General features: G+C 41.3%; 2 protein-coding genes and 1 pseudogene across 2 annotated transcripts; 1 reads left to right on the top strand and 2 right to left on the bottom strand.

The window, feature by feature from the left end:
- Positions 1-210: 210 nt before the first annotated feature.
- Positions 211-1,290, bottom strand: LOC117856228 (uncharacterized). Its single transcript, XM_034738636.2, has one exon. The coding sequence runs from the start codon at positions 1,288-1,290 to the stop codon at positions 211-213; it is 1,080 nt and encodes a 359-aa protein (XP_034594527.2).
- Positions 1,291-2,641: 1,351 nt separating this feature from the next.
- On the bottom strand, positions 2,642-6,346 carry LOC140222975 (uncharacterized; annotated as a pseudogene).
- Positions 6,347-6,490: 144 nt separating this feature from the next.
- LOC117856227 (uncharacterized) lies at positions 6,491-10,922 on the top strand. The gene is made up of 11 exons (XM_072293922.1): positions 6,491-6,622; positions 7,528-7,624; positions 7,709-7,770; positions 8,166-8,222; positions 8,381-8,437; positions 9,056-9,111; positions 9,224-9,291; positions 9,457-9,534; positions 9,829-10,159; positions 10,228-10,375; positions 10,477-10,922. The coding sequence occupies exons 1-11, from the start codon at positions 6,491-6,493 to the stop codon at positions 10,564-10,566; spliced, it is 1,176 nt and encodes a 391-aa protein (XP_072150023.1). The 3' UTR covers positions 10,567-10,922.
- Positions 10,923-27,687: the final 16,765 nt, after the last annotated feature.

Below are 27,687 nucleotides of genomic sequence, written 5' to 3'. Positions count from 1 at the left end.
GTCATACAACCCATAGACAAGGGGTCTGTCTCTATATTGTTTAATGCTTTTGCATGTAGCTAGGATCAACTATAAATAAATTTTTGTATACCATTATGTCGCTATTTGGTAGAAAATATATCTTGATAAAATAAGAGCAACATGATTACAATATTTTTAAAAACCATCAATATAAATAATTATATTTCATATAGATGCAACATCTTTTATCTAATTTCCTTTGTTTCCATAGCGTTGCCATATGTGCTTGATTAGATCCTTCTTAAGTTTCCTATGTGTTGGCCAAGCTTTGATAGTGGAATTTCTACGAAGTACCTCTGCGAAGGTAGGATTAGGGTTGTCTCTTGTACGCACTTCAGGTGGGAGCACTATCGTCGCACTTGGATTCTCATTCAAATCCAAGACTTCTCTAATTGAATCCTTCTCATCTTCCACTATCATATTGTGAAGGATAACACAAGCTTGCATTATGTTGATAACGCCCCCCTGCTTCCATAACCTTGCTGGTCGACGAACAATATCAAAGCGTGATTGCAGCACACTAAATGCGCACTCGACATCTTTCCTCGCCCCTTCTTGCATCAATGAAAATAATTTGTCTTCCGCCGACTGAGGGGCCGTCACTATCTTCACAAATACTGCCCATTCTGGATATATTTTATCGGCAAGATAATAACCCATGTCATATTGTGTTCCATTTATATTATAGTGTACCGCAGGAGCTTCCCCTTTTATTGCTTGAATGAACAATGGTGACTTGTTTAGAACGTTTATGTCGTTCTGAGACCCAGCGGTACCAAAGAAAGCATGCCATATACGAAGATCCCAACTTGCCACCGCTTCAAGGATCATAGTAGGAACGCCTTTATCACCACGCGTGAACATGCCTGCCCAACCTTTCAGACAATTCTTCCATGCCCAATGCATACAATCAATGCTTCCCAACATTCCTGGAAAACCACGAGCCTCATTTTCTCCTAATATTTTTTCCAGTTCATCGCTTCTTGGAGGGCGTAGATATTCTTCACCGAATTTTTCAATCACCCCTTTAGCAAATTTTCCCAAAATCTCCAAACAAGTGCTTGCAGCTATCTTTAACACCTCATCAAGTTGATCAGCCGAGCTTCCATAAGCTAGCATTCTGATAGCCGTGGTACACTTTTGAAGCGGTAAAAGTCCATTCCTCCCAGTAGCATCGGGTCTTTGGGTGAAATAAGGAGACCAATCACTGAGTGCATGCACGATACGTAAGAACAACGGCTTATTCATCCTAAATCTCCTACGGAACATCTCATCGGTGTAGATAGGATTTGCAGAGAAGTAATTAGCGACAAGATCATCATGAGCTGCTTCTCGATTCCTCGGTATGTACCTACGCGGTCCAGTTTGTCGGCGACGGCGAGATACTATTGATGCTTCTCCATCGCTGTAGGCCTTCAATTCCTCTTGTATCATATCTTCTAAGACTTCATCCTCCGCTAGCATATCTTCTACGGTGAACACCTCTGCAGGATCAAAGTCCTCGGCATGTTGCACCTCAACTTGCTCCATAGGAACTAACTAGAGTGGAAAATGAACTGGTATGCGGTGAACATATCTGCGGTGGACTAGTGCCAATTTATAGTATGCGGTGAACATCTCTATGATGCACATTCAAATTCAAATGACATGTTCACATTTAGATAACACATTCACATTCAGATAGCTCACCGATTCAGATTTAGATAGCACATTCACATTTAGATAGCACATTCACATTTAGATTCAGATTCACACTCAAATACATGTCCATGTGCGCTAGAAGAGCTTCACCCTTTCTGACAGAAAATAAAAAGATACCTATCCATGTGCGCTAAAGGAGATGACATATGGCTCTAGTGCACTCAGGTAAATAGCAAATGTTCCATCAGGCCATGACCTCTCAGCAAAGATTCTTACAGCATTAATCTAAATCAGGTAACATTCACATTGAAATGGCATGTTCACTAGTACATAACATTCAGGTAAATAGTAGATAGCACGCAGATGACAGGTTGCTCAAATCTTCTTAGATTCTGCAGCCCTTCTGTTCTAGCATAGGCACTCGCCTGCAGTACCTTGTCACAGTGCCAATGGAAATAAAATCAGAATGCTGAATTGCATAGGTTCATCTTCCAAGAATATTACTAGGCTGGAATCACAAGGAAACAATCTTATCACTAGCACACAAATTCTCAAAGTGGATTCACAATTAATAAAGAACAACTGTCATCTTGTACATTTCCACGCCAACCAGTTCTAAAGAACAAATGTTGTCTACATCTCCAAGAATATTACTAGGGTCTAATTCTTAAGACACTCAGATAGCACTCAGATTCAAATAACATTCTCATTCAACTCAGATAGCACTCAAATTCAAATGACATGTTCAGATAGAAGATAGCAATGACATGTTCAGATAAAAGATATCAATGACAGGTTGCTCAAGTTACCTGTTCAGTCACTTTCAGGAAAAAGGGTCTTCCTAAGACACTTCATGGCAGCAACTCGCTCCACCTTTTCCACATTAGAGATTGAACTTGTATCTTGTAAGATGAGGCTATTATAAGCCTCCATCATCTTTGATTCTTTCTCAAGCTTCTTTCCCTCTTTGGTCTCTTGTGCAGTAAGGTGGGCAAGTTTTGTGGTCTCAAGCTTCTCAGATGATAGCTTCTATTGTAGTTCCAATATCTTCATACGGTTTGCATTTGTTTCCTCCTGGATTTTGCTAAATCTACCTAATTTGTCTAGATCAATAGCAGATTCCTTTGAGTTACCATCATCGCTGCTGGAGCCTTTTGACTTGCCTTTTTAGCTGCCTTCTGACCCATTGGTCGATTTGGCATCTCTTCCAAACTTTCATCATTTTCCTGATCCCTTTCTTCTTCAAGGTGAAATGGTTTCCTTTTACGTGCATTCCTCAGCTCTTCATTGTATATTTTCCACTTTGACACTTCTTGACAAATTTTTCAAACCTCAATCCCAACAAAGGGTCCTAGTTTTGCATCTTTGTTGTCCTCCACATAGAACTTGTGGGCTGCATCAATCCAGATTTGATCGGAATATCCACTTGTAAATACTCTGCGAGCCTTTACATAAGCACATTCAAAGAGGTCCGTCCACCTATTAATCTTGTGCCATCTATCCTTGCATTGCTTCAGATTTGTCTTTCGAAGTGGTGGGGTAGTCTTGTTGTAGGATTCAACAACCTCACCCCAATACTGGTTACCACCCTTATCGGCTCCACAGGTAGAGTCTGTTGAATGTTCTATCCAAGCGCTCATCAATCTAAGATCCTCTTCCTCTGTCCATAGGATCCTCTTCTCAGTCCTAACATTGTCATTGTCAAGTAATATTTCTACTTCAAGCTGATTTCTGAAGTAGCTCATGAAACCACCAGATGGACGTGGATCTTTGTCCCTGCAGGAAACAAACAATAACCACTATGGCTTTGAGTTGCAGAATATAGCACAATCACCTATCAAAGTTTCACTTGCTATCAAACATATAAAAAACTATGTTCAATGAGTGGATACTATCAAAATAAAAATATCTAGAAAAGGGATAACCAGAATAGAAAAGGAAAAGGATGTCCTTCAGTTGATTCTAGAAAATGTGGAACACCCCCTATTTGTCATCTATTTAACTGTATATTTTGAGGCTCTGTTCATGCTTAAAGGCTCTATTTAACTGTCATCTAGTCGTATAAATCTCACACACGGTTTGTCAAAGAAAACTGAAGAAAGGATCTGAATCACATAATACTTCTAGACTAGAAAACTAGACAATAGAACATTACTGATGTGTCCTCCTAATCTAAACTCTTACTGTGCACCTAAAAAATATGATTAACTCTAAAAATAAAAAAGAACAGTAGGTGTCTAAAAGAGTAGCATACAACACCAACCCCCAAGGGTTAGAAACTCAGTATGGATGTAACACAATGCATATTGTACACATCTTGCGGTATGATTCATTACAACACATGTTGCATCAGAATTGTTAAAATTTGGTTACAATACTCCATAAACAGACCTCAATAAGGACCTAGACATGAATGGAAATTAATGTTTTTTTCATCTACAGTGTATTTCAAATCTGGATTTTACACTATCTCCACTGTTTGTTCATTATAGTGCTAGGCGAGGCATAGAGAAGATGCTTGGTTAACAGTACAACTCTCGACATAGAGAAGATGCTTGGTTAACAGTACACATACAAAAATAAGTTACAATAGAAGGAAACTGGTACTGAAACCAATTTCAAAAAAAAAAAAGCTGGTACTGAAACGGGCACATGGTCCAGCAAATGAAGGAACATAATAAGATGATAAGAAGTTGAAATCCAAGATTCATTCAAAACCATGTGACTGAAGTATCACCAGAGGACTAGGAGATTCAGACCAAAGCACTACACCATAATCTGACAGAAGACCTTAAGGTACCACTTGATAAACATGCATCAGTAGCACATTAGTAAGAAAACCACAACTTAGAGCATACATCCATGGCCCTCAAAGCAAGAATAGTACTTAGAAGAATCTTCAAGCAGATGGCTTCACATGTAGCTAGCACTAAACTACACTGCACAGATGTAGCAATTATAAAACCCACATTCTGAATTTCCTTGAAATGAACCTTTCAATTGAGCTGACTATTTGATAATGATAGAACAAGAAGCCACCTTCATGAGTATGTCAATAGTACTGAATCAAAATCCTGTTCTAACAGCCAAATAAAGCATCGCTATGTCAACCATGAATCCATGATTCATACAGTGCATGGATCTATATACACCTCACAACCAGCACCAAATAATCCGACCAATACTGCTTGCCGAAATAAACAGGAAATTGACACCATATACTTGTAAATTCCAAACACACCAAAGTAACCATATCTTATCATAACTAAACCTTCTGATGAGACTGACTACCATGAGAGGAACATGCCAAATGCAAAAACCGCAGAATTCTGAGCACTCCGCTTGCCTCCATATTCCAATAACAAGTATCAGGTACACTTCCCATCACAAAAATTAGGCGTACAAACAAATTATCCTGAACAGAGCAATCATCATGCAAACCAGAGGCAGATCGAGACCAAGATCATCATGTATGTCAATAACATTATATCACATTAGTTCATGAAGAATGTATGACAGGATCATATATTCTTCTAATATTCTTCTACTGGATCTTAAACTTGATTGTAAATTGAAACCATTCCAAACTTGGAGTCACATATCTGAGTTTAGAGAGATTACCATGATCCAGGAGAAGAGGGATCATCAAACCAAGCTTGAGACGGTGAATGAGGAAACGACGAAAAGCTAGGGAAGCCACTGCTGGATCCATCAATGGAGGATGGCATCGTCGCCGTGCCCTTGCCGACACCACCGGTCGCTGCTGCTGCTGAGCTGTCGCCACGACCGAGAGAGCGGGCCGTCAGCACCAAGCCGCCACCACGACCGAGAGAGAGAGAGCCGTCGGCGCTGAGAATGAACCGCGACCGAGGGTACGGGTTGGGGCCGCCGCCGCCGCATCCAATGTCTTCTTCTTCCTAGCTGCGGCCGCCATGGACATCTCGAGCGCGCCCAAATCGGAGACGAGGAGAGAGCGAGGTGGAGATGGAAGAGGCGGATTGGGGGAAAGTGACGACCGGGGGAGAGGCGGTGGAGATGGATTGGGCGCTCACGGGAGCACAAATCTGCTGCTTCTCGCGCGGGATCCGAGCGCGTCGTCGCCTCAAGAAGACGAAGCCGTACAACGGAGCCACCGCCGTCTCCTCTGCCTCGGAGCACGGGACTTGGGCGTCGCCTCGCGAGGCGACAGGCCGCGCGTAGGTGGGGGGAGGGGGGGTTCGGCAAAAATGCCAACACGGAGACGAGAAAAAAGACGTCGTTGTACATGCCCTTATTATGCCTGTTATCACTTGAGCCAACCAAGGTCTAATAATAATGTGTGTATCTGAATGTTTTCTTCGAGGGTCACATTCTCTCAGTGCTACAGAAGTAAGCGAGACAGCGGCCTTTTGCGACTATGAGCTTGCTTCGTTGCCGGTTCATGTATCAGCACTCAGCAAGTCAGCATCATGCCTTATGTTCATAATGTTATGCTGTTCTCCTTGAAGTTGTTTACAACATTTAGGCAATCAGAGGTCATCTCCACCCTCGTGTAATTGGTGACCATCGTGGGGGATTCCAAGGCTTGCTGGAGAGAGTCCGACGAGCGTGTAACCGGCCCCGGTGTCGTTGCCCTTGGTCAAGCCAGGACCGCGAAACCTCGAGAGCTCGCCGGCGGGAAGCCCCATTGGGCCGGCCCGGCTAGACCCGCTTGGAAACTGGACCGAAAACGAAGGGATCTGGACCGTCCAATTTCCGAAAGCACGGCCCACGCTCCTTCCGGGGGGTTTGGGCTACTGGCTGCGGACAGCGGAAAAAGGCTCCGTGACTTCACCAGCCACGCGCCGCCATGTCGGAGACTGAATCGGCAGCGGCGGCGGTCCCTGCGCCGGCGTCAGCGGAGGAGCGGAAGCCCTGGCGGCTGCGGGGGCACAAGAAGGGCGCCGTCACCTGCTGCGTCGCGTCGTCCGCCCGCCCGGGCGTAGTCGCGCCGGCTCGCGTTTCTACTCACGCTGGCCTTCTACTCCTCCGAGAAGATTGTGCCGTAGAATCGGCGTCCCGCTCGGGAGTTTCGAGTTTGTCCGAGCGCCCTGGTCCACGGGCTTCCTCGAACTGCCAATAGTCGCAGGGCAATAGGGCATGCTGTCTTCCGCTGAGGACACGAGTCGAACACCTCATGAGCACTGGCTGCTGGGTGCTCCTTTGAGTTTCAGTGTGGCGCTTCATGATCTTTAGAAGGGAGCGGTTGAGGTAATTTTTCGGTCACCGTCAAACTGGGTGGGGGGAAACCGTACGCCAGTATGTGACGCTTTTGCTTTACTAACGGGCAAGTCGAGCTTGGCGTTGCTGGAGCAACTTACTGCGTGTTGTGACCTGTGGGTTCCTCGGTTCCTCCTTGCATTCTAGTATTCTACCAATTCACTGAATGGCAATACCCTTGTGGTTGGCAGCGCGGATAAATTTTTAGCGCTCAATGACCATTGCGATCGTCTCCATGGAAGTAAACTACTTGGTAGCAACCTTATGCCACACCATGTGTTTTTGGCTGTTCAACTGTCGCATCGTCAAAAGTTTCATGCTATTTAGAAAGTACTAATAGGAAGGGATAAGAATTTCCTCATGTGATAGAAAGTACTTGTAGGCATTGAAGAGAAAACCAAGCATAGATAATGACTTGATCACTATACTGGGAAATTGTGGTATTGTGTTCATAGGCTGTTAGATGCTTTCCTTGTGTAGGCCTTTTTTGCTTCAAAAATTCCTCACTGGTGGCGAGTCTATTGCAAATTTGCAATATTTTAAGCATATGATTTTGTACTATTTGGTACCTCTTATTTCTCGGACCTTGGTTTTTTTCTCATCTTGTCATGACTTCTATCACCTTAGGATGGATATCTTTGCTGGTTTGATCTGCGCACCAAAGATGTGATTTTGACCATTGAGGCAGCAAATAAGCCAGTTTCTTCCATCTGCTTTAAACCAAGTCAGTAAGCCCTCCAAATCGCTCATCCCTGAATCGAATACTTGGGCATGCAAACATCTGTACTTAAAAAATTTGTTCTTGTAGGAAATGAAGACTTTGTGTATGCCTCTGCTGGAAATGAAATATTGTCCTTTGATGTTCGTATGGTAAGTTCAGCATCCAAATATTTATTCTTAGTTTGAAAGTGTACGATCTAACTTACTATTATGTCGTGTGTACCTTGGGCCATGTTTAGTTACCCTCCAATTCCCAACTTTGACACTATGCAAAAAGAAGATTCCCCATCACATCAAACTTGCGGTACATGCATGGAGTCCTAAATGTAGACGAAATTAAAAACTAATTGCACAGTTTTGTTGTACTTTGCGAGACAAATCTTTTGAGCCTAATTAGTTAATATTTGGACAATAATTCACAAATACAAATGAAATGCTACAGTGTGCTACAGTACTGGCACAGTAATTTTGCATCTCCTAAAATAGCCAACTAAACAAGGCCTTGGTTTCTTGTCAGTAACATGACTAAAGTGGTTTTCTTGTAGGGACCTCAACCAAAGCCATTAGAGACGTATAACTACAATAGAGATGAAATCAATCAGGTAGAATGCTATTCTACAACGCTACTATAAAATATCCTTTATTTAGCATGAATTGCTGTTGTCACTGTCTGAACTTTCTTGTACAGTTCAGTTCATGGTGTGTGATAACATTGAGTTGGGTAAAGATTCAGAATATGATACTTCCACTTTTGATGCAGATTGCTGTCAGCTCTAAAGGTTTTCTCGCTGCTGCAGATGACAGTGGGGATGTTAAGGTATTGAGTATGTTGCAAGTGTATGCACATAAATGTAGAAGAGTACTGCAGATGTTTCTATCACTTTTTAATAAATACTATGAAATACCATGTGCACCACATTTTGGTGTTGGCTATTTTGACATTGTCACGTGAAATTGGTGAAAGAATTTCTTTTACTGGATCAGTAAAACAAATTCTATGGTGCACTGTTTTTCCAGTTAAGTGATAAAAACTATTATATGGCAGTTCTTTTGGAATGTTCTACTTCCAAAACGACACAAACAATTGACCCATAGTTAGGCACAAGCTATCCAAGTTAGAATATCAAATAAGATTTATGTAAGACCCTTTGTCATTATGGGCAACTTTGCTGGCTTATCTATTTGATTTAAGAACTTTTGTCATTATGGACAAATTTCCTGGCTTATCTTTTTGAGCTTTTGTTTTGAAAACAAGGAGGATCATTATATTTCATTTTTTAAATCAGAAGTGAATTGATAGTTTGAGAACTTAAGTACAGTAGAACGAATGGACCTCAAGTTAGAAGAAAGATATGCGCAGCGCATTGATCAGCAGGATTAGTCCTGTACTCCTGTTTAATGATGTTATTCTTGATATTCTGGTTTCATTTTGCAGATTGTCAATACCATTCAGAAATGCTTGTATAAAAGATTGAGGGAGCCCACACAAGTGTATCCTTATTTAGTGCAACTGGAAGCTTTTAATAATTTTGATTTGAATAGGCAGTGCCAATTTATATTTAAACTGTCCTGTGTTTTCATCTTCATGCAAACTGTATATCAGTTGTTCCTTAGTGATTTCTGTACAGATTTGCAGCAGTGTACAATTCATTCCTTGGAGACCTTGGACAGGTTAGTGCTACAATTTCTGTTTCTTTTTGGCTTAATCTTGTAGTCTTGTTGCTCCTTTTTTTTGTTAACTTATTAGGGAGCAAATACTAGAAAAATTCTTGGATTGGTTAATGCTGAATTTCTTCAGTGTTTCATACTCACTAATAGATAGATTTCATTCGGCAGCAATCACTGGTGGCCTTGACTCGAAGCTCGCTGCATGGGATTTCTCCCAAGGGCGAACACTATTTTCTATTGATTACGGTACATCCTTTAGTTTCTATTAAATGCATGTGAATGGCTTGCATTACTTAAGCTGCTCCAAGTTCTATCTGTGTCTTTTGTAATAAAAAATTCTAACAGTTTCCAAAGGATCTCATATATTTGCTTTAAGCATGGTAAATTGAGCCCTTATATTTTTTGTTAGAAAGTGGATTCAAATTGCTTTACACAGCAACAAAATGTTGATCTATTAGAAAGCTGCATACGTTTTTTTTTCACTTCAAAATACTTTCCAATTCGGATCAATCAACACAATAATCTATTGTTGACTTTCAGGATCACCTGAATTGCAAAATGGCAGTTCTTCTGGCAGTGCAGGGCAATGTTTCAACCCTGCTTTTGTTCATTCGCTAGCAGTTTCTGAAGAGGGCATTTTGGGAGGGCTGTACAAAGTTTGTGCTGTTGCAAGGGGGGATGGTGCTGTTGATGTAGTTAATCTCGAGTATGAACTGGCCCCTGCAAAATCAAAAGGACCTCCTTGGGCAGCAACTTCAACAATGAGTTCAAAAAGAACTGAAGTTGGAGATGGAAGCAGTAATCAAAGTCAAGTGAAAAGGATCCATCTTGATTACACGATGGGTGGCCATACTGCAGCTGTTTCTTGTGTGTAAGTCCCTCCATTCTGTTGATGTATCACTTACATATCTCTTTTTTAACTAATCAGCTGCTTAACAGTACATTTTCTGCATTCGGTGAGAAGGGGAAGTTCCTTGTTTCCGGCGGCAATGATGCATCGGTAAAGATATGGGATTGGTCCAAAGGATTTTCTTCTGAAACAAACAGCAATGCTGAATTGGTGTTGGATATTGATGTGAAGAAAAAGGTCAGAACTGGATCTTCAATTTTATATGCACGGTTCAAAAACAAAATATATTTGTTGCAATTTAAAAAAATGAGTTCTTAGGCCCAATAAATTTGTTGCAGGTAAATTGGTTGTGTACTACTCCAACTGATTCAGATAATCTGATTGTGTGCGACACATCCAAGGTGGTCAAAGTATACAATTTTCGGTAGATAGATTAATGTGGGCCGTCAGCTATTTGGACAATTTTCTGAGGTAGTGAATGTTGCCCGTCTGTCTTGAGTTGGTCCTGACTCCAGTGTCCAGAGACATATCATGATGCCAAGCCTGCAGCAGATAGTTCTCTGAGTGGATAGCTTTAGCAATTTGCAATATCAGTTGTAGGATGGAATGGAGCCGCTAAACTATTTATTATTTTCTTACTTCGATGTGATATTTTTTCGGGCTTCTAGCTAGAGTTTGAATGTATATCAATGTTATATTGTGAAACGAATATATGGTTTTTGAGGAAAACCGTTGTGCTGTGTTGGCGGGCATGATTTTTATTAAATATGTTGAGATGTGTTTATCTTTTTGCTCCTATAGATTGCAACTGATGGTTCCGGAACACCATATATGCCACGAACATCTGACAGTTAAATGGCTGATTTTTTCAGCAGTATAATCATCGAACCAATTCGACTGTCTCAGAATGATTCTGTTGCACGCCTTGCCTTCGACTGCTTTGAGTGCCTTCGTGCCTGCAAACTATTGATATAGTTTTTTTTTTTTTTGCAGCGAAATGTTGTGAGTGACTGCAGTTTGGCTTGGTCGCTTGTAATGGATAGCTTTCTGGGTTATGTCGTCCATTTCCCCCTTTGCCCCCTCACATTACTAGTTGCAACAAAGGGGCATCCATATTGACGTTTCAGTCTTTGCCTCAGGAATTATATCTCTTGTGGAGGGCGTTTCTGCGAATTTCCCCCTCTCATCAGCATGTGGTGAGGAAATGGATAGAAAGCAGGTCTCTATTGGAACTTTGGAAGACAGTTCTGCTCTTCTTTGGTGGAGAAAGAAGAAGAAATGGGAGGCATGCTCTTGCCGCATCATCAAGTCTCTCCAAACCCTTTGCGAAAGACCACCTCTGCAGCACCGTTTGCGCTTCACAAAGGTGAATGAAAGAAGCATTTTACTTGGCAATTTGTATGTCTCCGAATTCTTCCAATCGTTGGTCTTCTTGGAGCTTTCTTGACGATGGAATTTTGACCCTGCAGCATCTCTTATCGAGCTCGTTGACAAACTAAACAAACGAAAAATCTGCAAAAACAACTTGCTTGCATCAACACCTAACACAAAAACTGCAATTATTAACAGCACATCACAATGTAACGATTAGTGACACTGAGACTGCAATACTGTATCTCGTGCATGCAAACTATGATTTCTAGCGTTAGGGTATTTAGAGTGCATGCATTTTATTTCATGTATTTTCTCAAGTGAATTTCTAGCGTTCAATTTACTCATAATCTTCGACTAAGACTAAACGACACATGTCTCTATCATATCCAAAGTTCAGTTCCTGTCACATCGAATGTTTAGATACTAATTAGTAGTATTAAACATATGTTAATTATAAAACCAATTGCACAGATGGAGGCTAATTCGCGAGACAAATCTATTAGGCTTAATTAGTCCATGATTTGATAATGTGATGCTACAGTAAATTTGTGCTAATCATGGATTAATTAGGCTTAATAGATTCATCTCGCGAATTAGCCTCCATCTGTGCAATTGGTTTTGTAATTAGTCTATGTTTAATACTTCTAATTAGTATCTAAACATTCGATGTGACAGGAACTAAACTTTAGTCCATGAACACCCCCTTAGTGCACAAATTATATGTACTAAAAAAGTAATTAACGCCACAATGATGATGAATTATGATTATTTCATATAGACCTAGCAGTGATTTCTATACTGTACCCTAATTTCTCTTCAAATATTGATTAGTATCACCTAGTTCACTATTCTTTCAAATGACACATACAATTGGCGGTTGAATAGTAATGCCCTCAAAAATCAAAGTGAACTTGGTAAAATTAATCAATATTTGAAGAAAAGTCGCCATATAGGGTACAAATATAGTGCATCATGCTGCATTTTTTTATAGACTTGGTGTATGTACTCTTTTTTGGATGTACCCTTTTATGTGTAAATATGAAGGAATTATTAAAATTTAACTAAAAATCGAATATTCCTCTGAAAACTTTGGTGCAGTTAGCGTACATGAACATACTCAAATAGGTGAATCGTAAGTGGGAGTGACAATCTATCTGCCAGCAACAAACATAAATTGCTTGAATATGCAGTCTCTCAAAACAGAATTTGTGATTCTGCAATGTAAACAACCAACAATGTTGCATCATATTCTCATGACTCACCGTTGCCACCACATGCGCAGACCACTCCCAACTTTGTCTGCTAGCTCTCTCATCCCAGTTGAGAAACGCCGACAGCCCTGCAACAAGCACTCTGATTAATCGAAGTTCAAAAGATTACATGTAACAAGTAGGGTGGACAATAAAGAAGAACATTTGCATTATATTCCTCAAGTTTATTCTATAGCTTAACTCAAAATGCAAGGTAAATAGAAGTTGTGTTCAATATAAATGTACATGTCACATGATTGTTGCGTAAAACTTTATAGAATATTAGACAAACCAACAAGGAAGATCGGAGAAGGGTGAGTTGTTCCCTAGTTCATGAGGTGGTTAATGATGTTACGCTAAAAATAACTTCAAATAATGACATTAGGGCAGTCGCAGAGTTATTATTACTGCTTACTCCCTCCGTCCCAAAAAAACATGTCATTCTATGATTCAAAATTTATCCCCAAAACAAGTCGTTTTACCCTATTTGGTATGTGCATGCGCATGCGGATATCAATCACCGTCAAATATAACTAATAAATAGGGGCAAATAAGGTCATTTTACCTTCTTATTAATACGTCTTAAAATTCCTAAAATGACATGTTTTTTGGGACAGAGAGAGTAAGTGCCAACGACAACTCAAACTATAACATGCCCATTGGTGAAATCGTCACGAGCAAGTACAAATGTTGAAAGCATCAACTACAGTGGATGCAAAATGACTACAAAGTTAAGGATGCACCGAAAATAACTTCACCAAAACCACAGTTTGCAATGAAGGCCAAGATACAGATATCAAATTCAAGAACAAGAAAAACAACAAATTCAACTCTACTCAAGCCATCAACTTCACTAGTGATCATATTAAGTGGAGAACAGAGTTTTTAAAATCTGTAGCAAAGAAATTTAGTGCTGAGCACGCACCCACTATATATATTAGAGCAATTGTATAGGTCATTAAAACCACGACGATAGTAGCATACAGTTAGACAAAGAAACACAGTTCATAGGACATACATGAAACATAAACACCTAATGTAGCTCATTACGGCTGCTTGAGTATGGCAAAGCAAGGAAACAAATGTCTCAGGTAAGTAATTTTTTCCTAGTATTTGCCTAGAAATGGGTGAGCCTCGTACTATCAACTGTGTTGAATGCACATATGTGTAACATGCACCACAACTGATGCATAGTACCAAATAAAAGCAGAGTCCACTGTCAGCTTACAGCGATAGATTAGAGCAAGGAACAAATATCCATGCATTATTTGGCTATATGAAAATTATATAACTAGATTTATTTTAAGAAATAATTAAGTTAATGTGCAAATCTATTAGTATAGGTTAGTGAGGGATAAATAAAAGAAGAACAGATGAATATATAGGATAGGCATACTCAGTTCCAACACATTTTATTAGTAATCAAATTATTCAGAAGTTGGATGGCAAGCAAATATATTACAAGGACAGGTTAAGGACCTGCACAACCAACAAACTGAAGCTATCTCTCAAGAAAAAGTAACTGTGCATGCACCACCCACTCCACTAAAATGCAAAATTCACCCAGGACAAGATAAGATTGAATTTCCAAACTTTGAGTTAGGGGCAAATTGGTACCTGATGCCATATCAATAATTGAAGTTCCAATTTACATAGCTCAGTCACCCGACATCAGAATATTCACACAAATCAAACTTATTGAATATGAATACCATGTGCAAGAACAAAATAAGTGTTGGCAAACAACTCTTGGCAAACAGCTCCCATGGTCCAAACTAAAACAAATCCTTATACGAATGAAGTATGGGTAATTGTGCGACCTGCCCAATTTGCATGTATCACAAACAGTAAGTGGAGCCATTGGATAGTGCAGGTAAAATCCTCTATCTTCGGATTTGAAAGGAAAATGAACTAACATACCCATCAATCCCCACTAATCCGTGGGGATTTTTGCCTATCCAACAAACCCTAGTGTGTGAAAATTACATGTTAAGTTTCACACAGTTTCTGATCACAGATCTGTACAAATATTTTTGCGGGTACAGATCTGTACAAATATGCAAAGATCAAAGCTTTATTAAAACTAATAAGCACTTAGTATGGGATGTCTCCTCACCTCAATGTTACGTATGGCCGCGGGGTGAAGCGGCGGCGCCGCGCGATGGAAAACTTGGTTTATCCCCATCCCTCTTCCGCCCATCGCCCATGTACGTGGCTGCTGAAGATCCAGATGAGCCACGGTTGAGCATCGCCAACGTCGACCGCAGCGCCACCATCTCCCTCTGCTTCATCTCGCGTCACCACCTCCTCCTCCTCCTCCTCCTCCTCCTCCTCCTCCTCTCTCTCTCTCTCTCTCTCTACACGTGAGAACTTTCTGGTGGGTTGTGTTGCGTTTCCGTGGAGTGGGGTTTCTGCTTCACAAATCTCCTCAGCATACGATCAGAAATCTCTCGGAATTCCTTCTCTCAGACACCAAATAAGCCAATTGGATCTCCTTAGCATACGATTATTTCTATTAAAAAAGTGATTTAACTTGTATCCTCAAAAATAAGTACCACTACATCTATTATAAAAAATATTGTAGATTTAACTTATAAATTTCTCTATTTGCATAAATATATGAAGAAAAAATGAATAGTCAACTGAATGAAAAAATTTAATGGTGTCATATACAACAGGAGTAGGAGGTATTTAGAGTGCATGCATTTTATTTCATGTATTTTCTCAAGTGAATTTCTAGCATTCAATTTACTCATAATCTTCGATTAAGACTAAACAACACATATCTCTGTCATGTACTGCTACGCGGATAAAGCCCGCAAACTATGACATTCTAGCAATGGTCTCTACCACTCGGATCTGAAATGCTCATTGAAGGTTGGAGGGGATCCCGCATGCTCGACAACTAGTCGGGAACAAGATATGCACAATAATCAGCTAGGGATGAGTCAACTTCCTTAATAGATGAGCAAGATGATCGAGGTGAATTTTGGGGACTTATTAGTCCAAACGTGAGGATGACACACCAGCCTATTCAATTTAGACATGAATCAAGTTAAGTTAGTTTGTATAATTATTTTTAATATAATATTTTTTACATTTTCTCCACATGATTGGCCATGTGCCGACTACTAGTTCGTGTACGCCTCTCGATGACAACGACTCTTGGGGGGCTACACCGGTTTCTTCATGATTTTTTTCATCTTATTTTTAAAATCAAGGCACTCACCGATTTCTTCATGATTTTTTCATCTTATTTTTGAAGTCAAGGCACTCAGGATAACACAATTTACATGGCAAAAACGTGACTCACCTGTCTATCTAAGTTATTTGGAAGTGAATATGAGCGAGAAGATGCTAGGGTGACACCTATTTGTTGGTCCAACTTAATGTCTAGCGTTGTCTTCAAATATATTTTGGATTTTGGAAAAAAAGTCCACTTGTGTGGGTCCATCTATAAAAGTCTATTTAGTGTTTCTTGGGAAGATTTTTTTGTCAGCTTCTCCACCGACTTATGGAGAAGCCCTCCCAAACATGAAGCAGATAAAAAAAAGCTCTCGGATGACTTAAACTGAGGAGGATGATCTTTGACGACTTAAACTGAGGAGGATGAGCCAAAAATAGAGTCTTGCCTAGCTTCTTCGTCACACCAAACATTAAGGTCCCGCTTGGCACGGCTCTGACTCATGAAAAACTGCTCTGGTTTTGGCTCATCTAGAAAAGTAGATTTTCGTGGCTCTGGCTTGTCTTGTTGGAAAAACATTTGGTACAACGGCTTCACCTAGCTTTTTACAATTGATAGAGGGGATCAAATGTCCATTGTACCCTTACTTGTTTCTAATTTTCTTTCTTCCTTCTTTCTCGTTTCTCCATAGACCACACAACCTTATCCTCAATTCCTCATATGCTTCCCTCGTGCCGCCCGCATCCCTAACCGCCTGCTCCGGGCGTGCTGTTGAGCTCCGCCCTAGCTGCCGGCTCTACGAGCGCCGTCTGCTCTGCCCCAGCTACCGGCTCCACGTGTGTGAAGAGTATCTTGGCCCCCTTAAGTGGGTTTTGGTGATTTAATGATGCAAGTTTAAGTGCCTAACAAAGTTTCAAGTGAATAAGCAGGTTAAAAGGATTATTGGTCATGAGGCACTTGTGATGGACCTGTCAAAAGGAAATGAATAGATAAACAACATACCTTCAAGTCTAAATTTATTTTCGGTTTGAATTTGAGTATAGGAATGCTGCACTATTAAGAGGGATGCATGATCTCTGGTCTTTACGTTGAAAAAAGGTGCCCAAGATGACCTAACAAACCTATGAGAGACACCTTTGCATCTGCACATCACATGGGGATACTTAGATTGGTGCTAACTTGGGAGTTCCAGAATATTCCGAAGGTTCAGAGTCTCCAGAGAAGTTCCGGAGGTCCAGATTTTTCCGGAAAGTTTTTCGGAAAATTCCGAAGGCTCCTGAAAATTCTGGAACTTAACCCTCAATAGCTAGTTTCGGGGTGACGGGGTATAAATACCCCCTCACCCCCCACACAGTCTCCTCTTGGCCTTTAGGTGAAGATTTGGTGGGGGATTTAAGGAGGGATTCAAGGGAGAGCAAGGGAGAGTGCTAGTGAGTTAAATCTCCATCTCTTGAGCACCTTGTTTCTTCGTCAAGCCGGTGTTCCGCGTTTGTTACTCTTGGAGCTTTAAGCTCCTAGCCGGTTAGGCGTTGGTCGGTTGAGCATCCAAGCTTTGTGGCTGCCTCGGGAAGTTTGTATTACCCCGACGATTGAGTAAGTGACTCTAGCTTGATCTTTGTGGTTGCAAGAGGGAGGAAAGTGGCTTAGGAGTAAAAAGCCCACCCTTCGTGGGTCCTCAACGGAGACATAGGTTTCAAGGTGTGAAGTTGAACTCCAGGAAACAAATCCTTGTGTCTCTGGTGCTTACTGTTCTTAAATTCGTAAATATTTATGCATAGAACATTTTTTTAGGGTTTGAGCTTGATCTACTTTTCTAGCAAGTTTTCAGTTGTGCTATCTTGTGTCAGGGGCTTCAAACAACCTGTTATATCAGCTATATCCGTTGATTTACTTTTCAGCAAGTCTATCTTGAGGTTGTAGTTCAAATCTGTCATTGTTCGGAAAAATCCGAAGATTTATCAATCTCCGGAAATTTCTGGAAGTCGCTGATAAACTTGTTCGAAGTTGTAAAAATTTTCAGGTTTAACTATTTACCCCCCTCTAGTAGACATCCTAGATCCTTTCAATTGGTATCAGAGATTTGATCTCCGGATTAAAGCTTAACCGCTTTGAGTATCGAGATGTCGACGCCGGGGAATCAAGAAGTGCCTCTATGAGGTGATGTCTCCAACCCAAACGCCTCTCAACAACCGGTGGTGCCACAAGGAGCACAAATAAGTGCTCAAGGAGGACGTATTGGTGGAGCAAGTACAAGTGCAAGGAGGCATAAGAAAGTGATGACTCCTCTGATGATGACTTCGATTATGATGATGCAAGATTAACTCGTTCCGGACGTCATATTCAACAAAGGGAGTATCATCAAATCCCGTTCAATTACAATCGCTTAAATTTTAATACCTCATTCAGGTCTATCAACTTAGGAAAGCCACCTCATTTTGATGGGATAAGCTATTCCAAGTGGAAAAACTCGATGAGGGACTATTTGATAGCGGTCAACCTCGCACTTTGGGAAGTTGTTGATGTATGTATCACATTTCCATCAGAAGATGCCACTCTCACACAAGATCAAGCTCTTGACATTCAACGCAACTATCAAGCCTTGCATCTTATCAAGAGTTTGATAAGGTGGATGGATTGCAATCTGCCAAGGAAGTGTGGGACACTCTCTTCATCAACCATCAAGGCACAAAAAGAGTTAGAGAAGGAAGAATAAGAGCCTTGGAGAGTGAACTCAACCATTTCATTATCAAGAAAAATGAAACACCTCAAGAGATGTACAATAGGTTGAACAAGATCATCAACAAGATAAGATCTCTTGGGAGTGACAAGTGGGGAAGAAAAGAAGTGGTTGAGAAGATCCTCTCGGCCTACATGGCTAGAGATGTTCAACTTCCTATCTTGATTAGGAGAAGAGAGGATTCAAGAAGTTCACACCGGTGGATATGATTGGAATGATTGAAGAACATCTCATTATCGTCAAAGAATCCAAGCTATCCCAAGAAATGTCCAAGATTCATGAGCAAATTGAGAAGAACAATGAGGTAGCTCTCAAGGCAAGCCACAAGAACAAAGAGAAAGAAGCAAGCACATCATCAAAGGCAACCATCAAGAAGGATGATGATGATAGTGATAGTGAGAGCATGGATAAGGAAGAAATGACCTTGTTCATGAGAAGAATAAGGAAAGTGATGAGGAGGGGTGGTTTCTTTGACAAGAACAAAGACAAAGACAAGAACAAGAGGAAGTCAAAGAGGTCGTGCTTTGGATGTGGCAAGGAGGGCCACTTCATTGCTAATGGCCCGAAAGTCAAGATAAAGAGACATGACTCATCCAAGTTTGACAAGAGCAAGTACAAGAAGAAGTTTTGTGAAGCTCACTTGGGTCAAGAGTGGGATTCAAATGAAGAAAGCTCGAACTCCGATGAGGAGGTGGGTGTGGCAACAATGGCTTTTGAGGTACCAATCTCCAAGTTATCTTTATTTGATGATCTCACTGATGATGAAGATGACTTCACCCACACTTGCTTCATGGCTAGAGGGTCTAAGGTAGAATCCAAAAATCCCTCTCATGATGATGATGATGATAGTGATGATGAAAAGTGCTAAAAGGTTTAGGCAAACATGCATCTAAGAGAATAATGAAATTAATGATGGAAATAGAAGATAGGGATGAGACTCTTGAGGTACAAGAAGAGTTATTTAGGCTTGAGCGAGAGAAAACCATTACCCTTGAAAAATCCCTTGAAAACGAAAGAAGGGTTTCAAGGTGCAAGAGGACTTTCTCAACACTAAGATTGACACAATTCTTAACCTTGAAAAATCTCTTGCTAAAGAGAAGATGAAGGTGGATGAATTAACTAAGGAGCTTTCCTTAGCTAAGGACACTAGTGCTAGTCTTAAGAATGAAAAGGTTGTGCTTCAAGAGAACCTCACAAGTTTGGAAGCCAATCACACGACACTTGAAGCTCAACTTGACATTCTTAAGAAAAGCACTTCATCTAACTCTAATGATGCATCCATATATTCTAGTGCCTCTACAAGCAATGGTTGTGCAAAGTGTTATAATATTGATATAAATTCTTGTGCTACTAACCTTGCCTAAATGCATGCAATGAAGAAAGAAATTGCTAGGTTGCCAAACTCACTTCTCAATGAAGAAAAGAACACGTGAGTTTGAAAATCATACAAAGGGCTTTCGGTCAAGCTACATGAACAAATTTGTATTCAAGGATGGAAATAGACTAGGTAAGTTTGAGCAAGACTCACTTAACCCCATTTCATTCATGAAGAACAATCACACCACACGCATGGGGTCAAAGAAAGTGGTTCATGGTATGAAGCCACTTGGGCAAAATTTGTTGGTAAGCAACTTGAGTACAACAAGCCCATCAAGTTCCACAACTCTCATGAAAGACAAGTGAAGCCCCATGCCGTGCAAAGCAAGCCCATGATCTCTCAACCTAAGCAAGTCAAGAAGCCCAAGCCACATGCATCACAACATGGTTTTAATGCTGATTATGTGTTGACTTAGGATCATAATGGTAAAGTGATCGCCAAGTATGTGGGTAACCGAACCAAGAACACTTTGATCAAAAGAAGTATGTGGGTGCCCAAGGCTCTTGTGACTAACGCTCTAGGACCCAAATTTCTTTGGGTACCTAAAATACAAGCCTAATTTGTTTTGTAGGCTTACTCCGCCGGTGGAACAAAATGGGTTATTGATAGTGGATGCACCAATGACATGACCGGCGAGAAAAAGATGTTCTCCACATGTGAGATGAAGAAAAATCCAAAGGAGAAGATAGTTTTTGGTGACAATAGTGAAGGAACTGTCATTGGTTTAGGTAATGTTGCCATTTACACCGATCATTCAATTTCCAATGTTTATTTGATTGAATCTTTGGACTACAACTTGTTATCCGTGTCACATCTTTGTGAGATGGGTTACAATTGTTTGTTCACTAATGAAGGTGTGACCGTCTTTAGAAGAAGCGATGACTCCGTTGTTTTTAAGGGTGAACTCAAGGGAAAGCTTTATCTAGTGGATTTCACCTCTAATAAAGCCCAACTTGACACATGCTTAATGGCAAAGTCTAGCTTGAGTTGGCTTTGGCATCGCCGGCTAGCTCATGTTGGGATGAATAATCTCAACAAGCTTCTAAAGGGGGAACACATCCTAGGACTAACAAATGTTCATTTTGTGAAAAATAAAATTTGTAGTGCGTGTCAAGCCAGCAAGTAAGTTGGTGCTCCTCATCCCTCCAAGAGCATTCTCACCACCACAAGACCTTTGGAATTATTGCATATGGATATCTTTGGTCCCGTGGCATATGTTAGCATTGGGAGGAATAGATATGGATTTATTATTGTTGATGATTACTCTCGGTATACTTGGGTGTTTTTTTTGTATGACATGAGTGAAGTTCAAGGAATATTTAAAAAATTTGAAACTAGAGCACAAAATGAGTTTGAAGTGAAGATCAAGAAAGTAAGAAGTGACAATGGCACTAAGTTCAAGAACACCAACATCGAAGAGTATCTTGATAAGGAAGGCATTGGTCATGAGTTCTCCATCCCATACATGCCACAACAAAATGGGATTGTGGAGAGGAAGAATAGGACTCTCATTGAAGCTGTAAGGACAATGCTTGATGAATACAAGACATTGGATCAATTTTGGGCAGAAGCGGTAAATACAACATGTCATGCTATCAATCGTCTATATCTTTACAAGATGTTGCACAAGACTGCCTACGAGCTCCTAACTGGTAAAAAGCCCAATGTGTCTTAGAGTTTTTGGAAGTAAGTGCTTCATTCTCAACAAGAAGCCCAAAAGCTCTAAGTTTGCACCTAAAGTTGATGAAGGATTTTCTTCTTGGTTATGCCTTAAATGCTCATGGCTATCGTGTCTTCAACAAAATCACCGGTTGTGTTGAAGTTGCATGTGATGTGATATTTAATGAATCTAATAGCTCTCAAGTAGAGCAAGTTGCCTCACATGTTGTAGAAAATGAAGAACCTCCATCACAAACTATTGAGAAGATGGCCACAGGAGAAGTCAAGCCTCAAAACAAGGAAGATGATTGTGCTACAATTCATGGGCCAACAAATCAAGAAACTGCTGCAAGCTCTGGAAATTCCCAAGAAAGTTGCGGAAATTCCGCAAGTTTTGGAAATTCTGGAGGAACTTCCGAAAATTCCGGAACTATGGAAAATTCTGGACAAACTTCCAAAAAATCTGAATGTGTTGATGAAGGTGCACAACATCAAGCCATAAATGAGGATTTGATACAACATCAAGCTTGCGACCCACATCCAAGAGTACTTCAGAGTATTCAACGTGATCATCCCGTTGATAACATTTTGGGAAGCATCCAAAGAGGGGTAACCACTCGTTCTCATTTAGCAAATTTTTGTGAACATTACCCGTTTGTTTCCTCTTTGGAACCTCTTAAGGTAGATGAGGCACTGGACAATTCGGATTGGGTGATGGCCATGCAAGAAGAGTTGAACAACTTCACTCAGAATGAAGTCTAGTCCTTAGCGGAACGCCCCAAGCAAAATGTCATTGGAACTAAATGGGTGTTTCGCAACAAGCAAGATGAAAATGGCGTGGTGACAAGAAACAAGGCAAGGTTGGTTGCTTAAGGGTTCACTCAAATTGAGGGATTAGATTTTGGAGAAACATATGCACCGGTGGCAAGACCTTATTATTAACATATGCCGCCCATCATGACTTCAAGTTATATCAAATGTATGTCAAGAGTGCATTCTTGAATGGACCAATCTCCGAAGTGGTTTATATTGAGCAACCATCGGGCTTTGAAGACCACAAGTTACCTAACGACATCTACAAGGTCCATAAGGCGCTCTATGGGCTTAAGCAAGCTCCAAGAGCATGGTATGAATGCCTTAAGGATTTTCTCTTAAGGAAAGGCTTTGAAATAGGCAAAGCCGATCCTACACTCTTCACTCACAAAAAGGATAATGATTTATTTGTGTGCCAAATATATGTTGATGACATAATATTTGGTTCCACTAATAAAGTGTGGGTTGATGAGTTTAGTAGGATCATGACTAAGAGATTCAAGATATCCATGATGGGAGAGTTGATGTTCTTTCTAGGTTTTCAAATCAAGCAACTCAAGGATGGAAGATTCATTAGTCAAACCAAATACACTCAAGATATGCTAAAGAAGTTTAACATCGAAAAATGCCAAGCCCATCAAGACCCTTATGCCAACAAATGGACATCTTGATCTAAATGAAGACGGTAAGAGTGTGGATCAAAAGGTATATCGGTCTATGATTGGCTCTTTGCTTTACCTTTGTGCATCTAGACCCAATATTATACTTAGTGTGTGCATGTGTGCAAGGTTTCAAGCTAATCCTAAAGAATGTCATCTTATGGCCGTTAAGAGAATCTTAAGATATCTAGTACACACTCCTAACCTTGGCTTGTGGTATCCCAAAGGCTCCACTTTCAATCTACTTGGCTATTCCGATTCAGATTATACCGGTTGCAAAGTAGATAGAAAGAGTACATTCTGGACTTGCCAACTCCTTGGTAGGTCCTTGGTGTCTTAGAGTTCCAAGAAACAAAACTTCGTTGCCCTATCCACCACCGAGGCCGAGTATGTGCAGCCGGTGCTTGTTGTGCTCAACTACTATGGATGAGGCTCACCTTTTAGGCTTTGGTTGTGAGTTTAGCAAAATACCTCTCTTGTGTGACAATGAGAGTGCCATCAAACTAGTAAACAACCCTATGAACCACTCTAGAACAAAGCACATTGACATAATAAATCATTTCCTAGATCATGAAGCCAAAGGAGATATCACTCTTAGTCATGTGAGCACCGAAAAACAACTAGCTGATATCTTCACAAAACCTCTTGATGAGCAAAGGTTTTGTGCTTTGAGGAGTGAACAAAATATTTTGGATTCTCGTAACATAGCTTGAAATCATGTGCATATTTGAGTGACATAGGATAGAATGCTTTCAAAATGAAAATCTTTGTTAAAATTGAAGTGTTGTTTTACTTTGAAAATATTTGGAGTTACCTTAGATCTATCACTTGGATCATTGTTCTCATTGTTTGCTTGTTGACTGATCCCAAGTGATAGAACTACTCATGCTTATATAGATTTTACTGCCATAGTCATCCAAATCTATCCCAAATCAAATTCAACTCAAATCTAATGGATTTCTCCGGAACTTTTTTCGAAAAATTCAGAATGTGCGGAAAATTCCGAAACTTTTTTTCGAAAAATTCTGGAAGTTAATGGGTATATCCTTTTTACCCTGAGAAGTTACGGTTTCACCCACTCATTTTACCCTACCGGTTTCTCTCTTCTCCCTCTCCTCTCCCTTTTGCCCACCCCAGGTGATCTAGGGTTTCCACCGTTAAAATCGTTCTAGATCATCGAGGGAGACTCGTTGCATGAAAGGGAATCACGTGGTGCATTTATTTTTGAAGTTTGAAGTCTATCCTCTCCTCTCCCCTAAGGTACCCCAAGTTCCTTTTGCCTGATCTCTCAATGTGGGTTGTTCCTTAGGTTTTTCTTGGATAGATATCGTCACTAGCATGTATAGGCCTAGGATCTTCTATTCCATATCAATCCCATGATGGATTTATCGTGTATGAGATGTTAGGGTTTTGGTCTGTGAGTTCCGGAATATTTCGGAGAAGTTTTGGAAATTCCAAAACTTGCGGAAATTTTTGGACATTTTTTCGAAAATCTCCGCAAGTTGCGGGAAAGTTGGACTTTTTCGGAATAATCCAAAACTCGCAGCCCAAATCTCTTTTGTCAAGTACTCATTGAATTTTTCATGAATCTTTACTTATTCTAGTCATATTCTTGGTTTTATTCAGATGGGTAGGCAAAGAGTTTCCAGTGCTAGTGCCACTCAAAGGAGGACCAAAGCTAGACATGATCCTAATCCTCCTAGGGTGTTGAGTGAAGAAGAAGACGAAGATGAAGAAGCATATGAGCAGGAAGAATCCCCACAAGAAGATCAGTTTGTTGTTGTGCCACGGAGGAAGGGAAAGGAACTGGCCGTTGAGACATCCCGTAGATCCTCTCATGGTCGAGGAGCCCCCTCCAGGATGCCTTCTATGCCCGTTCAACACAAAATAGTCAAGAGGGCTAGGGGAACAGCTCATGGTGTCTGTCCTAATACTCCCGAGCATCTCATTGCCACTTTTGATCAAGATCAAACATCTAAGCGTATTTGCCCCACTCTTACTCCTCCTGCATGTCCTTTTGGTTACACTCTGAGGTTGGGGAAGGACTACCACAACTTGTCAGTGGCTCTCAAGGATGAAAGGTGTAACAATCCTTTCATGTACACAAAGATGGAGGGTATTGATTCACAGTTCTAGAATGAGTTTCATTTGGATTTCTGTAGCTCCGTGGTCATTCACAATCCAAGGAAAGCTCCCATTGTTCCTATGAGATATGTTGATTGGGAGTACTATGACAAGGAGGACAATGACACTTTTAAGAAAATCATTGCAAAATGTAAGGCACATGGTCTCTATGAGCTTATGGGTTTCAAGTATGATTGGAATGCTGAGATCATCGGACAGTTTCATTGTTCATACTATTTTGAGGCAAGCACAAATTCCATTCATTGGACCACTATGGGTAAGCATTATTTCATTGATTACATGACCTTTTCTTGCCTTTTGGGACTTAGAACCAAGGATGAAGAAAGAGATCCAATCCATAATGAGCTCACACTCAAGACCAAGGATATATCCTTCATGTACTATAATCCTTTGGTGGCTATTCATGGAAAGGCAAACAACTTGCTACCCTATTACTATGTGCTTAATTCATTCTTCAGGAGCACCATTGATCCCAAGGGAGGAGACGCCACGACACTTAGCTACTATGCAGGCAATCTTTTGCTCCGCATGGCTCCTAGAGGAATGAGATTCGTCGTGCCATGACTGTCAGGCATGCACCCCAGGCCCACGAGTAGACCTTGGACGGCCCACTCAGGGGCGTACTCGGACACAATCGAAACAAGGGATAGGCGTATCCCACTCGGACTAGTCAAGTATGTTTATGGAAAACTACTCGAGCCTTACCGAGTAGAACTCTGTAATAGTACCTGACTAGAACTCAAGACTTGTAACCCTGCCCTCCCGTGTATATAAGGGCGGGCAGGGACCCCCCTCAACAACAACTCCAGTTCACCAAATACAAACCAACACATAGGACGTAGGGTATTACGCGATCTAGCGGCCCGAACCTGTCTAAATCGTGTTCCTTGCGTCACCATTGATTCCTTGATTCTCGACGATCCTTACCACATAAAAGACCACCTAGGGTACCCCCTAGGCGGATTGCCGGTCTAAAACACCGATAGCTGACGCGTCAGGTAGGGGACCTCATCGAGTTTCTCAGCGCGAACTCAATAGCAAAGATCATCATCAGGCCTGTTTTCTTCATCGAAGCTGGCGCCACCTTTGTTTTCGGATCTTGGCTTTGCATCGCCGACGGCTCGGGTTCGTTCCAGCGCCAGATCGTCGACGCTCAGGAGAAGAAACCAGAAAATCTGATAAAAAAATCAAGATTTCAAAATCGACGAATTCGAGTTTGACTACACGTCGAACTCAACTTCGCCTCATACTACTCCAACCCTCTGCTCAAGGGTCAGGCACACCCGACCCTAAGGCTCAGGGTCGGGCGAGGCGGAGTTCACCCCCCAAAGGGTCGGGCTCAACCGACCCCAGAACTTGGAGTCGGACTTGCCTCGGATTAGTCGATTCCAGCCAGTGCCCGAGTCGGTTTCGACTTCAGAGTGGTTCCCGCACGGACTCCGCAACACAACCAAAGTTCACCAAGGCTTTCTTACTCGAACCCGATTCGAACTCGGGCATGATGAAGACGTCGACTCTGACTCGTCCTATTCGCTAGAGACACCATTATCTGGTCCAGCCCAAGGATTGGTAATAACTTCAACATCACATGGCAGAGTCATCCACTGGCCGGGATTGCGACCGTTTTTCCTTGACCGTGGCTATGACTCGCGCCTTGTCGCCCATATAGGCAACCTCCCATATCAAGAAGGTGTTCCGCTCACTTCCAACCGCGAGGAAAGTTCCACAGAAGTCGCAACATCAAGCTCCAGGAGCTACTACCCGGATAGGGAGATACTTGTTATTACTCAAAATAACAACCCGGGTACTAGCCAGAACAGAACCCCTAGGCGATTAGCACAAATTGACAACATCTCCGAAGATGAGTCTACAGCTGACGCCCCTCACGATGAAACCTCCGAGCAGCGCAACCAAAGAAGGAAGCGCAACGCTACTCGAGCCGAGTGACGACAGTCGATGGCTACAAATATTCCCATTACAAATCTTGAAAGGGCTTTCAACGTAGTTCAGGCTCAGGACAGCAACACTCCACTCGCGGCTATCGCCTCAATCAACCTTTTAACAACATTAATGCCTCAAGATAAGGATAATGAAGCCACAGCTCAACTCGTGCAGCGCGGTAACGAACTGATCACACAACTCGCGGAGCAAGCTTACAAGTTACTCGACAAAGAATCACCAATTCCATCTGTTCCTCGCATCACAGCTCACCAAGAAGGTAGCAGGGGAGCTACAGACAATAACACCGCCCCAAGAAATGGCAACGCAGTCAACCAACCTTGGCAACACAGCTAAGGTCCAAGTAAGCATAAGGCCCCTGCTCGACATAAGGATGTTGGTGAGGTCAGCT

Source organism: Setaria viridis, chromosome 5 (assembly GCF_005286985.2).
Source record: "Setaria viridis chromosome 5, Setaria_viridis_v4.0, whole genome shotgun sequence".
Classification (NCBI taxonomy): Eukaryota; Viridiplantae; Streptophyta; class Magnoliopsida; order Poales; family Poaceae; genus Setaria; species Setaria viridis.
This window is presented reverse-complemented; position numbering and strand designations above follow the sequence as displayed.